The sequence below is a fragment of the Lagopus leucura genome, unplaced genomic scaffold (genome assembly GCF_019238085.1).
Source record: "Lagopus leucura isolate 7727_CA_CO unplaced genomic scaffold, USGS_WTPT01 Super-Scaffold_100019, whole genome shotgun sequence".
Classification (NCBI taxonomy): domain Eukaryota; kingdom Metazoa; phylum Chordata; class Aves; order Galliformes; family Phasianidae; genus Lagopus; species Lagopus leucura.
Window position 1 is genome coordinate 659459 of NW_024962273.1, and position 14645 is coordinate 674103.

The 14645-nt window shown below is 55.5% G+C and overlaps 1 protein-coding gene, 1 long non-coding RNA gene and 2 other non-coding genes across 5 annotated transcripts in view; 2 read left to right on the plus strand and 2 right to left on the minus strand.

The window, feature by feature from the left end:
- Positions 1 to 2124: 2124 nt before the first annotated feature.
- TRNAG-GCC lies at positions 2125 to 2195 on the plus strand. The gene has a single exon. It is a non-coding gene; the product is annotated as a tRNA-Gly (tRNA).
- A 261-nt stretch (positions 2196 to 2456) lies between these two features.
- On the minus strand, positions 2457 to 2528 carry TRNAA-CGC. Its single transcript has one exon. It is a non-coding gene; the product is annotated as a tRNA-Ala (tRNA).
- Positions 2529 to 4896: 2368 nt separating this feature from the next.
- LOC122183558 lies at positions 4897 to 5500 on the minus strand. The gene is made up of 3 exons (XR_006180283.1): positions 5436 to 5500; positions 5067 to 5167; positions 4897 to 4930 (listed from the first exon to the last, which is right to left on the minus strand). It is a non-coding gene; the product is annotated as an uncharacterized LOC122183558 (long non-coding RNA).
- Positions 5501 to 12491: 6991 nt separating this feature from the next.
- The window catches only part of NR4A2 (nuclear receptor subfamily 4 group A member 2), a 5658-nt gene continuing 3504 nt past the window's right edge, over positions 12492 to 14645 (plus strand). For both annotated transcript variants that reach the window (XM_042877806.1, XM_042877807.1), the window contains exons 1-3: positions 12492 to 12549; positions 13148 to 13270; positions 13473 to 14338. In XM_042877806.1, coding sequence (XP_042733740.1) covers positions 13475 to 14338 — 864 coding nt within the window. In that variant the 5' untranslated portion in view covers positions 12492 to 12549; positions 13148 to 13270; positions 13473 to 13474. The remainder of the gene's footprint in view (positions 12550 to 13147; positions 13271 to 13472; positions 14339 to 14645) is intronic.

Genomic DNA, 14645 nt, shown 5'->3' on the forward strand with positions numbered 1-14645 from the left:
GCTCCGCAATGTAGATTCATTTGTCTTTTTAGGTAGGTAGATATTTTTAAGCACCCAACTTCCTCTCCGGCCTGCTAAAATCAAGCTGGTGTGCATGTTATTGTGCACAGCAGAGGCTGCAAGGGATGGTACACATTTTCTGCACTCTGGAAACAGAGGCAATGGCACACTTTGGAAGCCTTTGTTTAAAAGGTTTTTAGAAGCCATTTTGAAAGGCCTACAGTTATTTTGGGGCAGCATTAAGTGTTGGCTGGACTTTCCTGGCAATATTAAGAATTAGGTACTGGTCTGTTAAGTGTAAGGAGGGGATGTCCAGATGATGTCCGTGTTCAGGTCAGTTTGAGTTATTCCTTAGGAATTAGTTCTACAAGAACTCCATTTAATGCTGTTCAGAATGAAAATGTGAATCAGGGCGAGTAGTGCAGGTACATCTGTAGCATCACACTTCCTTATTTTTACACAGCAATACAGAGATGGATGCAACTCCAGTGTAATTGTGAGTAGTGCTCAGCCATGCTGGCATCACGCGGCAGGAGCACCTATGGCCATATCTAGCAGGGACGTGGGAATGAACAGTGTCCACCTACCACACTCCAGGTAACTGACACCTCCAGTTTTAAGCTTGATTTGAGCACTTTTACCACTTCCTGTCTGAAATTCTTTACCTTGTTCCAATTGCACCTGTATCACCTGCACTTGAGATGCTCTCAGTGCCCTGAGCTACAGCACCCTCCTCAGAGGCACACTGCAGAGGCAGCAGCAGTGCCCAGAGCACATCACTCCCACCCTGCAGCAGCAGAGCTGCTAGGAAGGCACTGTGTCAAGCCTTAGCCCCACAAACAGCAAGGTCAGAGCCCCTTTAAAGGTGACCTGGGATGGAAAGAAGTGCATTTGTCCCTTTCTGATGGATAAAAAGACCTAAGAAAATCCGTTCTTCCTATGTTTTTCCTTCTTTGTTTCTGCTGAAGGTCTGTGGCATCTCTTTAACTTCCAGAAAGACTTTTGAACTGAGCTGAAGGGGATGATTTTCTAGTCATTTTCTAATGTTACAGGTCTTGATTCTCTCCATTCAGCACTCTCCCACGTGCAGTCATCCTAAATGGAAGTTAGGTATGAACCTAACTTGAACAAGTTCTTACAGAGCGTGTTCTGGAGCAATGCTCCACCTCCAGGGGGTCCAAACCCCCCTCGTTCATCGAGCTCTGTAACCTTTCAGCCAGCATACATGGATGTTCTGAGCAGATGCAGAGCACTGTGATGCACACAGGAAATGATTCTCTTGGCTGCAAACTGCGAATGCAAGGGCTGGTTTCGCTTTCACTCTGGAGATGGCATGGGGTTGGTAACACTTTGTTCATCTCTAATTGGGGGGTTGGACTCGATGACCTCTGGAGGTCCCTTCCAACCCCTACGATTCTGTGATTCTGTGATTCTGTGAAAACCTTTCTCCACATACAATAAAATAGGAAGTTATGCGCTTCTCAATACGGTTTTCCACCTCTAACTTCTTTTGGAATTTCTTGTTATGGAAAAAGTGTTTCAGGGCTGACTGGAGATATTGTAAGCATAGCCTAAGTAAGAATTACTACCTGATGTTTTTTCTCTGCTACTTTCTGCCAGTGTGAAATGAGAGGTTGCAATCTAGGGGAACAAGGAGCTGTGATGGCATTGCACTGCACTGCTGCAGTGGCTGCCATCGTTACATCCCTGTGCAGGCACTCCTACACCATTACCCATTGCTGCACTGTGTTCCATGGTGTATCAGTGCCTGTGGGCTGTGTGCCTCAGAGCAGGGCTGTGCTTGGCAGAGAGCTGTGGCCTCTGCTGGTGGCCTCCTCTGGCAATGTCCTCCCAGCACTGGAAAGGTACAGGAAAAAACCTGCTGTTATTCAGACTGAATGCTGTTGAATTTAAGGGATGAGTTCAGTAGAGAAAGCTAAAGGGTTTTTAATCTCTTGGGGCAAAATATGTATACAAATGTTGCCAACTTCCTAAAAACGTTTTCTCCTGGAAATGATGGCTGGAGCACAGATCTGGCAGGAGGGAAAAGGGGAGGAAATGGCAGCAGAAACCCAGCGTTTGCTGTCTTGTAGGACGGACCGGGAATTCTACTGTGCGAGGCGTGCATTGGTGGTTCAGTGGTAGAATTCTCGCCTGCCACGCGGGAGGCCCGGGTTCGATTCCCGGCCAATGCAACGGGTGCTTTTTGTTTTCTCTCCGTTACTTTTCCCTTGCAAGGCGTTATTTATTTACTCGTTTGTCTTTCATTTCGACAAAAAGCAGTTCGCTTTTTAAGGCCGGAGAAGCTGCAGCTTCTGCTGTCCCGGCCTCCCCGAGGACTCGCCTGAAGCGCACAGCGGTGCTGCGGGGCAGAGCCGCACCAGTCGCGGCGGCTGGAGCGTCCCGCAGCTGGGGAGAGAGGAAAAAAAAAAGCACTCGAAGCGAAAAGAAACCGCTGGAGATGCCGGGGATTGAACCCGGGACCTCACACATGCGAAGCGCGCGCTCTACCACTGAGCTACATCCCCGGCTGTGGTGAAACTACTGCGGGGCGCTATGAGAGGGCGGACCGCTGCGCGGGGCCGGGCCGAACCCAGCCGGGAGCAGCGCACTGCGGCCAGCTCGACCCCTCGAGCCGGCCCCGCTCGCCCCTCCCTGTCCCCGGGCTTCCTGGCACAGCCCCGCCGCCCCGCTCCGTGCCCACGCCCCGAGGGCCGGCCGCCCTCCTACTGCTGGTGCCCCGTGGAGGCTCCTGACGGGTGCTGTCCTCGGGGATCCGGGCTGTTGGCCAAAACGTTCCGCTGTTTGCTGGGCGGTGCGTTCCGACCGGCTCCCCTTCGTGCTGCCTGCAGTGGTCCCGTGTGTTAGTGCACGCATCTCTGCAGCATGTCTTGTCTCGGACTTCCCATACAGGGTGCTCCCTCACCCTTACCGCAGAGTTGTTCTGCCACATGTTAGTATGACGCTTCCTATGTCCAAGTTTTAGGCCATCGCTCCTTGTCCTGTCGCTACACACCACCAAGAAGAGCCTGGCCTCATCCTTTTGCTTCCCGCTCCCTTTAGATATTCATTAACATTAACCAGATCCCATCCCAGCCTCCTTTGCCCCAGGCTGAACAGCCCCAGGTCTCGGAGCCTTTCCTCACAAGGAAGATGCTCCAGGCCTTGTGCCGTCTTTGTGGCCCTCCACTGGACTCCTTCCAGGAGATCCCTGTCTTTTCCCCCACGTTACACAAAGAAGATCTGATGTGCAGTTGGTATTAAAGCAAAGCAACGTCTCTACTGTAGCTAGATCTAAATATCCTCCAGAGCACCGCCCACCAAATGCAACATCAATCGAATTATTCAGGAAAGGCTCGACGTGAGCATCCTACATGAGGAAATAAGACGCCTTGCGCTGAGCTATAAAGTAAAACAGAAGGAGTCCTTTATGGACGTGAATCTCCTCAAGCCTACCAGCACTGCCAGCAGTGCCCCCGCACACAGCCCTGCCTGCCGACAGCTGCCTGCAGCCCCTGCTTCCAGGAAACACTTGGTCATCCCGTGCGGTTTCTAATTCTGCTGGGTGCCCTGGCACGGTCCCAGCATTCAGCTCTCTCAAGGGCCCTCTCATAGCACTACATTCACCTCTTTGTGTTTGGGTTTCTTTGCTGACATCAGGGAAAAACAATGTCGCCGTTCTCAGCCATCCCTCCGCTCGTTCCTCAGTGGCATTAACTCGTTCCTGTAGCCCAGTGCCATGTGTGGCAGGACCTGCCTCCTCCTGCAGGATCCCATTTCATTGCATCTGTTTGCAATTCTGCATTTTCCATCAATCCCTGTTAGACACACATTGACATTCACTCTGTATTTCCTGCAGCCATTTTTCCCCTGATGGAGCTGATGGACCCCTCTCATTCAGCCCAAAAAGAGCCCAGTTCCAAAGTTACCTGGAGCACAGACTGCTCGAGTGACTCCAACACAACTGTGGGAGAGGGGCGGTTCTTTCTGGTGCAGTTCCCAATGACTGCGCTTGCTCCCAGGATCAAATGTTTGCACTCAGAAGTCCTTTTTAAAATAGACACATTGGTTCAGTGAAAGACAGGGCTAAAATGCAGCAGCATAAGACAAACATACGAACGGTGCTCATCTCATCGGTGCTGTTTGCCATCCCCATCCATTGCCCCATACCACTGCAGACTGGCCAGGCCCAAACAAGCTCTGAGGACGTGCCTTCCTCCTGTATGACTGGGAACCAAAGCACTGTGTGCACTGTCTCCTGGAAGCCTTGAGCTACTGCTAGATGCTGTGCTACTGGCACCAGGCATTGATAAATATGCAGCTAACGTCATTTTTCTTCTACCATATGATCACACTGTCCACTCGTTTTCAAGCACTCGGGTGATTATTCACGGATCTCTTGCATTATTGATGCCTTATTTAGCATTCCTGTCCTCCTGCAGAAAACACTCCGTCAGAGATCAGAAAGATGTAACCGAAGTGACAAATTTCAGGGCCCAGGAACACTGCCTGCGTACTTACAGCACTCACCAAACCATCTTTCGATAATAAATGTGTTGGGAAAAATAAATGAGGACAGATTTGTGATTTGCTGTTAAACAGCTACAAAATTTTCCAACTTTTGCACTTAGCAAATAGTTCCTACCTGATCAGAGAACGCAGTGCTCAGAGCTGCACTCAGGCAGTTCTGCACGTGTGCTAGGCTGGCTTTCAATGAAGTCGCACTCATAATTCCTCCAAATACAAACCACTTTTTCTCCTTTATTTTTATAGCTTTTCTTTTTGTTAAGTCCCTTATTTGTTGCGGTGGACTGCCTGAAATAGAGGAATTCCATTTCAGGAGCTCTGTTGTTGGTCTCCAGGCATTCAGTATGTGCCATAGAATCTATGTGCTCACCTGGCTTTGGTTATTCACACTGAATAGCAGGAACTATGAAAGTTAGAGTGGAAAAAAGGAGATTAAAAGGCAGAAAATGGGATTAAAGCTGCGAGCTGGGAGATTCATTGGGGTTGTAGACAGAGAAGTGATAGCGCCACAGAAATTATTTGGCTGACAAATTAATTACCCAGTGTTACAGTGGTTTTCTCATCCGAATTCAGCCCTTCAGCGAGAGGAACCTCAGCTGTTCTCCAGTATAGTCAGAGGGGGACGTGAGCAGTCCAGGACCTGAAGCAAACAGGAACTGGTTGTAAAGCTCAGACGGATGGGCTGCACCAACCACACACCTTTGCACAGATTATCAAGCTGATGCATCCAGACAGATAAAGGCAGCTCCAGCTCACAGTGCTGCCCGTGAGGCCGGGACAGAGGCTGCTCTGTCAGCCAGCGTGGCACAGCCCTTCATGTTCTGTGCAGGGAATGTCCAACTACGACACCCTGGAAAATACCACAGCCCTGCAAAAGTGCACTGCTGCTGTTATGGTTGAGCACTGACCTCTTCTAGGAGCCTTCTCACTCCATGACCGCAGTTCTCGCTCTGTCCCAGCATGCAGAAGCAGAACATGGAAGAAAAAAAATAAAAAAAAAGTATTAGTTTCGGTTTGTTTAATAAGTGTCATATTTTTAAGGAGGAGATAATCTGAATTTCTTCTTGGAACTAGAGTTCTTTGTTGTTCCTGGAGGTTTGGAAATGTAGATATGTGTCTCCATTGAATCCCATCACCTTCTGCTGGTAAGTAGCACACAACCCGCTCACACAGCCAACCTGAGCCACGATATCATTCCAAGTATTAGCTAAGGCCTTTTCTGGTGATCTGGCATTGCACAGCAAGAAGGCAAAGCTCCTGTTCATCATCTGAGGTCAAACATCACTCCGAGTTCAGACGGCTGCAGAGCACTGCAGCTTCCTGCGCTCCATGGTCTCAGCATGGGAATCTCTTGCTTTGCTCTTCCTCCTGTTCTTCAGCTTGTGCCTGGAATCCAGAACAGAATTACTGCTATTATTATGGCTTTCAGAAAAAAGTGGAGGAGGTAAATATCTTGGGAGTAAATCGCTTTTAAAATTGAGGTGTGTAGGTCTTTAAGCTCATAAAATCGTGCAGCCAAACTGACCTGGAGTTGTAGCCTCATATTAACAACGCTCCTTTTGCACTTCATAATGATTGTTCATCACTGCTGATTGCAGCAGCCAACAATTTCTGCGGCGTGTGATGCTGACTTTGAATATCACTAAAAGCTTTGATTCCTGCATGGACAGAAAATGATGTTCAGCTGACGGTGGGTCTCTGCCCCACACCTCTCTCTGCTCTCCCATCCCACTGCCAGGCAGCCAGAGTGCAGCACGGGACCCTAAAAATAACTGCAGAAAAGCAACATCCACTGGCAGACAAGGAGTTGCTGATTGAACTGAGCAAAGCAGAAGTCTCGTTGGCAGTGGATGTGAGGAGCAGGGATGTGAGAGTGGGAGCTGCTGGGACGGAGCTGACTGGTGCTGCCAAGTGAGCACGCTGCCATCGGGGATGGGGTGCATTGGGCTGCTGTTAATCCCATGGCACAGCAGTGCGTGTCAAAGCAGTTCCCTGAAGTTACGTTCCCCGTCCCGGTGTGATGCTAAAATTACACAGAAAGTTGTAACAGAAAAAAATATTGAGACCTCGAAGTCAGACAAGAAGGAGCATTTTTCACTTCAGAGCTCCAATGAGATAAATCAGTGATAATAGCGAGATCTGAAAGCAGCATCTCACCTTATAGCTCTGAAATTCAGGCACCCGCTACAAAAAGGGCTTAGGAAGGATGGAGTGCACAGACCAGCTCTGCTCAGGAGATCGGAGCGCGTGCACTGCCATGTTCAACCCAGCACACAGCCCGGGTTTGGCTGCAGCAATGGAAAGGAGCTGCGACAGCAACACCCAGCCCTGCACCAGGACACCCAAAAAGCATCCACACCTCGTGCACACCGCTGTGGGACCCTCCACGAGGAGGGAGACCTGCAGGACACACAGCCCGGGCTGCAGGTGGTGGTCATCAGGTGTGGGCTTTGCTGCTCTTTGAGGACGGCTAATTGTGTTTTACTCGGTAATCAGAGGCTCTTACGGCAATTTTCCCCCTTCATCTTACCTTCCCAGACTCACCTGATTTAGATGCCACTCGTAATTAAGCACGCTATTAATAACAGCACTTGACTCAGGCCTCGAGCTGAAGGTATTTTCCAATTTTCCTCTGATTCCTTCATCAAAGTGACTCCCAGGAGCTGATGGGTGCACAGATAACAGAGGAGGGCAGCCCTGTATATGCCAAACACTGACAAGGTCTCAACAAAAACGCTCTGATCCCATCCACAGTCACTCCCTGTGCCTTTTCCCTTCACACCGTTCTGCACCCTGCATCCCTCCCCTCCAAAATCCACGTTTTTGGCTGTGCTGCTCGCAGAGCCCTGTGGCATCCCCCATCCCTGCAGTGATCCTGTATGATGGGGGCAGGTGCTTTGTTCTGTGGGTGTTTTTTAGATACCAGCATATCCAGTCTTCACCATCGATACATTAATAGGAACCTGGTCCATGGACTTGCCACTGGGAAGTATGGATAATTTAATAGGGATTTGACTAATGGAAGAATCGATTCATTTTTTTTTCAATGCTATCTTGGATTGGAATGCTGTGCTCTGCAAACTAATATATTTCTTCCTGCTTATCCCATCAATACGGGCTGATTTTGCTGGCTGTTGCATGGACCAAGTGAATAAATACGCAATCTAGATTTTTTACAACGCTTTTTATAATTAAAGTTCTGCCATCCAAAAAAAAACCAACTTCTTTTTACCTGCTAGTAACAGTCACAGCATCCCATTTTCACTTCAGTTTTGAGCTATGATTTTCATATTGAAGAACCAGAGCTCATTCAGTTAGACCTGCAGAAAGACAAACCCCACCAGCCTGCCCCTGTCCCACAAGCAGGCCACCAGTGTGGGCAGCATCCATCACTGGGGAGGGCTGGGGCTGCTCTCAGTGCTGGGGCAGAGTGGAATCAGTGCAAACCAGCTCCCTATGGCAGCCTTTAAAAGCGAGAAAGGAGCTCCATTTGCAGCTTGGACTTCATTTTTTCCGAAGCATTGGAAATAATTTACTTCTTATATAGCTCCTTCACACCCCATGCTAGAATCAGGAGGTCTAAAAAGCAAAATGATATTTTAATAGCGGCGTTCATAATTACAAACACCATTCTCCACACCAGCACTGTTTTCAATTAGCGAGCTGTGTGGATGGCTCTGCTCTCCCTGCCCTGTGCCTCCAACAGATGCTGCAGGCGCACAGCTCCTCGGTGCCTGTGCCACCATCCATGGCAACTCAGTGGTTCAGTGCTGGTCCCAGGGACCTCGTGAAAAGTACCCCCAAACTGTGGGAAGGGGCTCGCTTAAGGAAAGAAGTTAATTACACCACATTTCTGTGGGTGTTGGCAGTTAATACTCATAACGCAGGGAAAAAAAAAAAAAAAGGAGAAAAGAAAAAAGCCCAACAATGTGTAATTGTGCTATTTTAGAGCACTTGTGACATAAACACATCCCCCAAGTGCTGTTATTCTTGGTTTCCCAGGGCTGCAGAACAGCGGGCGGCTGTCAGCGTGCACCGCAGCCCCACATCCCGTGTGCCAAGCAGGCCTGAGGGATGGGAACACGGGGCAGCAGGCAGCTGGGCTGGGACACGAGGTGTGGGGATCTCACTGGCTGCTGGCTCTGTCCCCAGGCTGCCTGGGAACCCAGCTTGGTGGTGCCCAAATGCACCGAGCAGCTCAGTCAGGGTCTGCACGCAGCTCCGTGGCCTGCACATGTCAATGTGGGGAGAGAAGAGCCATTGCACCGCTGTGTGCTACTGGAAGCAAAGTAAGTTGCAGAGCTGAGCGCTGCAGCTGTCACTTCGGTGTCTCCTGCTGCATAGCTGGGCAGGCATTCAGTGCCAACAGCAGTGTGGGAGCCGGGATGCAGCAGCAGGGAGCTGTGTGAGTCCCTGCAGTGCAGTCACCACTTCGGGCATTTCCAACCCTTTCAGGAAGTCTCTGCCACGATAAAAACCCAAACTACGTATGTACTATAGCAGGGACGTGGGCGGCTGTTCCAGCACACAGACGCGTGCTTTATGTAAGAAAACTCCCCGGGCCCCCCAGCCCGCCGACTTTCCGGAGGACGCGAACCGTACCCGCGCCGCCGCCACTGCCTGCGGGGATCGCCGCGGGTCGGGCCGGGCCGCGCTCCCCCCGCTCTGCGCGCTCCCGACGCTCCGCACGCAGCTCCGCTCCCGACTCGTCCCGCGGGGCCGCGCCGCCCCCCTCCCCCCGGCCGTGTTGCTCCCTCCGTCGGGAAGCAGCGCTCGGTTCGGGCGGAGCGTCCCGCACAGCTGCATTTCTGGGAGTGCAGATGTTGCTAACGGCAGCTTAAGGCACGGATGGGCAGAGAGCAGATGGGCTGCGGCGGTGCCATATGGGCCGTTTAGCCTCTCGACCCGACGGGTATCAATCACGCGCGTCCCGGGGACGGCGGAGCGGCTCCGAGCGGCTGAGGAGCACCGGAGATCACCGCCAGCCCACGGACCGGGCAGCGGGGGATGCGAACGGACCGCGCTGCCGTGCCGAGAGAGCAGAGCCGGCAGTCAGCGCCGAACCGCCCGTGTGAGGGCCGGGCCCTGACAGCTGCCGAGCAGGCAGCCCACGGCTTCTCGTCCTGAAATACGGCAAACGGCATTATGGAGCCCGGAATAAAACCGGATAGCAGTGAGAACAGAACCGCGTGGCTGTGGGAAGCAGTCAGGGTGGTGTCAGGGGAGGGTCCGGGCACGGAAGGACAAATGATGCTCGTTCAGAAACGTAGGGAAATCTGAGGGCGGGGCTCCTCGTGCAAATCAGTGCGGAATGAGGCACCCAAGTTCGGGTTCCCCACCCCCGACGTTGTGCCACACTTGGGCCCCGCGGCTACCAGCACCGCTGAGCTCCTGTGCTCCTTCAGCTCCTGCACCGCAATGCTCTTTTGGGCCTGGGGAGTTCACAGATTCATAGAATGGCCTGTGTTGAAAAGGAGCACAGTGCTCATCCAGTTCCAACCCCCTGCTGTGTGCAGGTCGCCAACCAGCAGCCCAGGCTGCCCAGAGCCACATCCAGCCTGGCCTTGAATGCCTGCAGGGATGGGAAACGTTCGCCCCTTGCTGTATCACACGCAGCAATCCCATCCATCTCTGTGCTCCGATCAAACACACAACCACTGGGCCAGGCCTCCACAGGGGTATTCTCCAAAACCCAGCCCTGGCACTGCTGTGATGCACTCATCCTGGTGGGCTGCACACCAGCACTGGCTGGCAGCAGGTGACGCCCTTTGGGGTCACGGCATTTTGGCTTTGCAGCGTATGCAGGTTTAGCCCTTCCGTGTCTGAGCAGAACAGCTCAGCACTGCATCTCTGCAACCACCCGTGGGAGTCGTGATGGCACAGGGCTGCACACACAGCATGTGCACACGTGGATGCCCGTGTGTGCTGTCCCCGTGTGTGCCCATGTGTGCCCACGTGTCCCCAGGCAGACCAGCTGCAGCCCTCACACTGGGTACACTGGGCACTGGGTTACACACTGGGCAGAGCAGCAGAGAAATAGGGACTAACAGCACTTTGTGTCTGATGCTTTGGGGGAAGAGCGATGCTTTTTAATTAAACGTCTCCTTTGTGCTCTCGTATTTAGGTACCGAAATACGGCATTTCGCCACATGTATGAAATTGTGTTTGCATTTATTTAATTTGGAGTCCTTTTTTAAAGGCATGGCGTCTCGAATGTTTGTTCTCCATTTTTTTCACATCATTACTCTGATACTGCTTGATTAGCTCCCTCCCCAGTCATGATTGGTAATTAAAATAGGCATTAAAATTAGTCACTTAGCAATTTTGCTGTTCAATTGGCAATTAAATTACTTAATTGCAATTAAAGTCCTAATTTTAATTGGCAAAATGATAGATGTAGATTTAAGATAATATGTATAAATACTTTAATAAGTGTCTATATAAGGATTACTTAATTACTCAACTTCAAGTTTATGCTGTTAACTTCAGAACTTTTAAGTGAGTAATGAAATTTATATCACATCTATTCTAAGGATATGGTAATGAGGTGCATCTCTGGGCCCTGAGCAGGGTTTGCTCCATGCAGGTCGGATTGCAGCGCTGTGCTGCACGGCTGTTATGGGCTCTCTTTTCTCATCTTCATCAGCTCTTAGAATCAGAGAACCACAGAACCGTGGAATCAGAAGGGTTGGAGAAGGCCTCTAGGATCCCCAACCCCACTCAGCCCCCCATGCCCACTGCCCACATCTCTCAGTGCCACATCCCCACGGCTCTGGGACACCCCCAGGGTTGGTGACTCCCACTCCATGGGCAGCTCTGCCACTGCCTGGCTGCTCTTTGCAGAAGGAATGCTTCCTAATACCCAACCTGACCCCGGCACGACGTGAGGCCGTCCCCTCCCGTCCTATCGCTGCTGCCTGGTGCAGAGGAACAACCTCCTTTTGGAGAGCGCACCTTCTCCCAGCCCTCGGGAAAAGCCTTTGGGCTGCAGACACGGGCTGAGCCGCTCAGGGCCCTCTGGGAGAGCACCCGCCAGATGTACGGCATCACCGGGCATGTGCCTTCTCTTTGCAGCACGAAGCGATCGCATCTCTGGTTTTCGTTGTATTTTTCCCCCCAAGTCCCGTTCATTTCGAGCCGAGGCCGCTCCCCGCCCGCAGCCTGGGCACCCCGTGCCTCGTGCCGGGCCGTTCCGCGGTTCCCCCGCCCCTCCCGTCCGGCGGTCCGGTCCCGTCGGAGCTCCGGGCTATTTCGGGCGCTTTTGGCGCGCCGCGCGGTTGCGTCAATGGCGGCGCCGCTGCGTCACGGCCGCCCCGCCCCGCCCCGCCCCGCGCTCACTTTTTCCCTTTCGCCCGCGGGTGACGCCGCCGCGCTCCATGCAAATGAGGCGGCGCTCATGCAAATAAGGCCCCGCCCCTCCCCGCCCCGCTTAAGGTGCCGTCGCCGACGGGGCGGGCGGGGATCCCCGGGCGCGCCCCCGCGGCCCGCCCCGCCCAGAATCTGGCGGGGGAGCTCCGCGGCGAGCACGCGGAGCGCCGGGCACGGCGGCGGCGGCCGCGCACCCCGAGCGAGGCACGGCGCGCCCCGCGCGGAACCACCGACGACGGCCACGGGGAGAGGGGCGGGGAGCGGGGGGCGGCCGCGGGGCGACGCGGGGCGGCCCGAGCCCACCTTAAACCGTGACTCGCGGTGATGTCACGTCGGAAATTTACCAAAGCGAGCGCTGGCCAACGGCGCGGGGCGGCCGGCCCCGGCGGGCTGATTGGGCGGGCGGCGCTGACGCGCGGTGACGCTCGAAGCCTTTAGGTGCACGTTGGCTGGGAACGCGGAGCGCACATAAACAAAGGCACATTGCGGGAAGGGCACTCCGAGCGCTCCGCTCGCACGGCGCTGCGCTGCCGTCGCCGCCGCTCCCGCGCGGAGTCCCGCCGTGCCCGGCCGTGTCCCGCCGTGCCGAGCCGTGCCGGCCCCGCGCCCACCGCCGCCCGCCACTTGGATGCCCGCTCCGCTCTCCGCTCTCCGGTGAGTCCCGTGACGCCGTGCATCCCGTGCCCGGGCGCTGCCCGCGGGGTTCCGCGCGTGGGGCGCGGCCGCCGTCGGGGGATGCGCGGGGAGGCGGCGGCGGGGCCGTTCTCGGCGCGTGTCCCGCTCGGGCGAGGCCGGCGGCTCCGGGGGGTCCTGGCCGGGCGTGGGCCGGGAGCGGCTCGCCCGGTTTGAGGCTGCGCTTTCCGTCGGCTTCGAATGAATCCGGGCTCGCTGTCGGCCGTACCCCTTCGGGCAGGGCTCCAAATGTCACCGCGGCGTCGGGACCTCGGGGAGGTGCAGCCGCCCCCGCTCCTCGCCTCTCCCGGCGGGGCGGCTCTGACGTGAGCGGCGGGGAGGAAAAACCGAAGCGGTTCCCTCTGCCAGAAAAGCGAGGGCAGAGCCGCCCGCGTGCGCGGAGTTTCCCCCCGACCCCCGTCCCCGCCGCGCCCACGCGCGGCGTCCGCAGCCGCCGGAGCCGTTCCCGCAGCCGGGGCCGGGCGGGGGGAAGGGAGGGGGGTCGGCGTTTCTCTCTTTCGGTGCCCGCGACCGGAACGCCCGCGAGCGGCTGACGGGTGGCTCCGCGCGTGTGTTGCAGCGGGCGCACCGGGCAGGCTGGAGTCCCCCTCCGAGCGCTGACACCGCGGAAACTTCGCTCCCCGCCGCGTCCCGACGCTGTCCGCCTTTAGTTCCCTCGAAAACGCCTCCAACTCGCCTGAAGGTTTGTGAGCTCCGCGAGCCCGAGCGGCGGTGCGGGGCGGGGGTGGCGCCGCGGGGCCGGGATCCCGCAGCCGGGCTGGGGTCCCTCAGCCCCCGCCGTCCCGGGCGTCGCCGGCGCTGGGAGCGGGGCGGGGGAGCGGCGCGGGGCCGGCGGAGGGCGCGGAGCCGCCCGGGCTGAGTGTGTGTCCCCGTTTCGTTTCCAGCCATGCCCTGTGTTCAGGCTCAGTATGGGTCCTCGCCTCAAGGAGCCAGCCCGGCCTCTCAGAGCTACAGTTACCACTCTTCAGGAGAATACAGCTCCGATTTCTTAACTCCGGAGTTTGTCAAGTTTAGCATGGACCTCACCAACACTGAAATCACTGCCACCACTTCTCTCCCCAGTTTCAGTACCTTTATGGACAACTACAACAGCAGCTACGACGTGAAGCCTCCTTGCTTGTACCAAATGCCCCTGTCCGGACAGCAGTCCTCCATTAAGGTGGAAGACATTCAGATGCACGGCTACCAGCAGCACGGCCACCTGCCCCCCCAGCCCGACGACGTGATGGCCCATTCGGGCTCCGTCTACTACAAGCCCTCGTCGCCCCCGACCCCTTCCACGCCCAGCTTTCAGGTGCAGCACGGCCCCGTGTGGGACGACGCCGGCTCCCTGCACAACTTCCACCCCAACTACGTGGCCACCACGCACATGATCGAGCAGCGCAAAGCGCCCGTCTCCCGCCTCTCGCTCTTTTCCTTCAAGCAGTCCCCCCCCGGCACTCCCGTCTCCAGCTGCCAGATGCGTTTCGACGGACCCCTCCACGTGCCCATGAACGCGGAGCCGGCCGGCCCCCACCACGGCGTGGACGGGCAGCCCTTCGCCGTGCCCAGCCCTATCCGCAAGCAGCCTCCCATGGCCTTCCCCGGGCTGCCGCTGGGCCACGCGCCGCAGCTGCTGGACAGCCAGGTGCCCTCGCCGCCCTCGCGGGGGTCCCCGTCCAACGAGGGGCTCTGCGCCGTCTGCGGGGACAACGCTGCCTGCCAGCACTACGGCGTGCGCACCTGCGAGGGCTGCAAGGGCTTCTTCAAGGTGAGCGGGGCTGGGGGGGGGCGGAGGGGTCGGGGCAGAGCGGAGCGGAATTCCCTGCGGCGGAGCGAAAGGATCTCTTTATTTCGGCGTCCTGATTGAATAATCGGATCGTTTGGAATGGAGAAGGTCTCCAAGGGATGTGAATAGTATGAGTGCCCACGGATGTGTATTTGCCAAGCGCCTCCGTCCCTTCTCTCGGCATATAAAGCGCTGTGGGGTTAGCTCAGATGTTAACGCTGTCAATATTCTGTTGTTAAATGCCCTGGGAAAAAAAGAAAGGGAGAAAGGGGGGGGGGGGGGGGGGGGG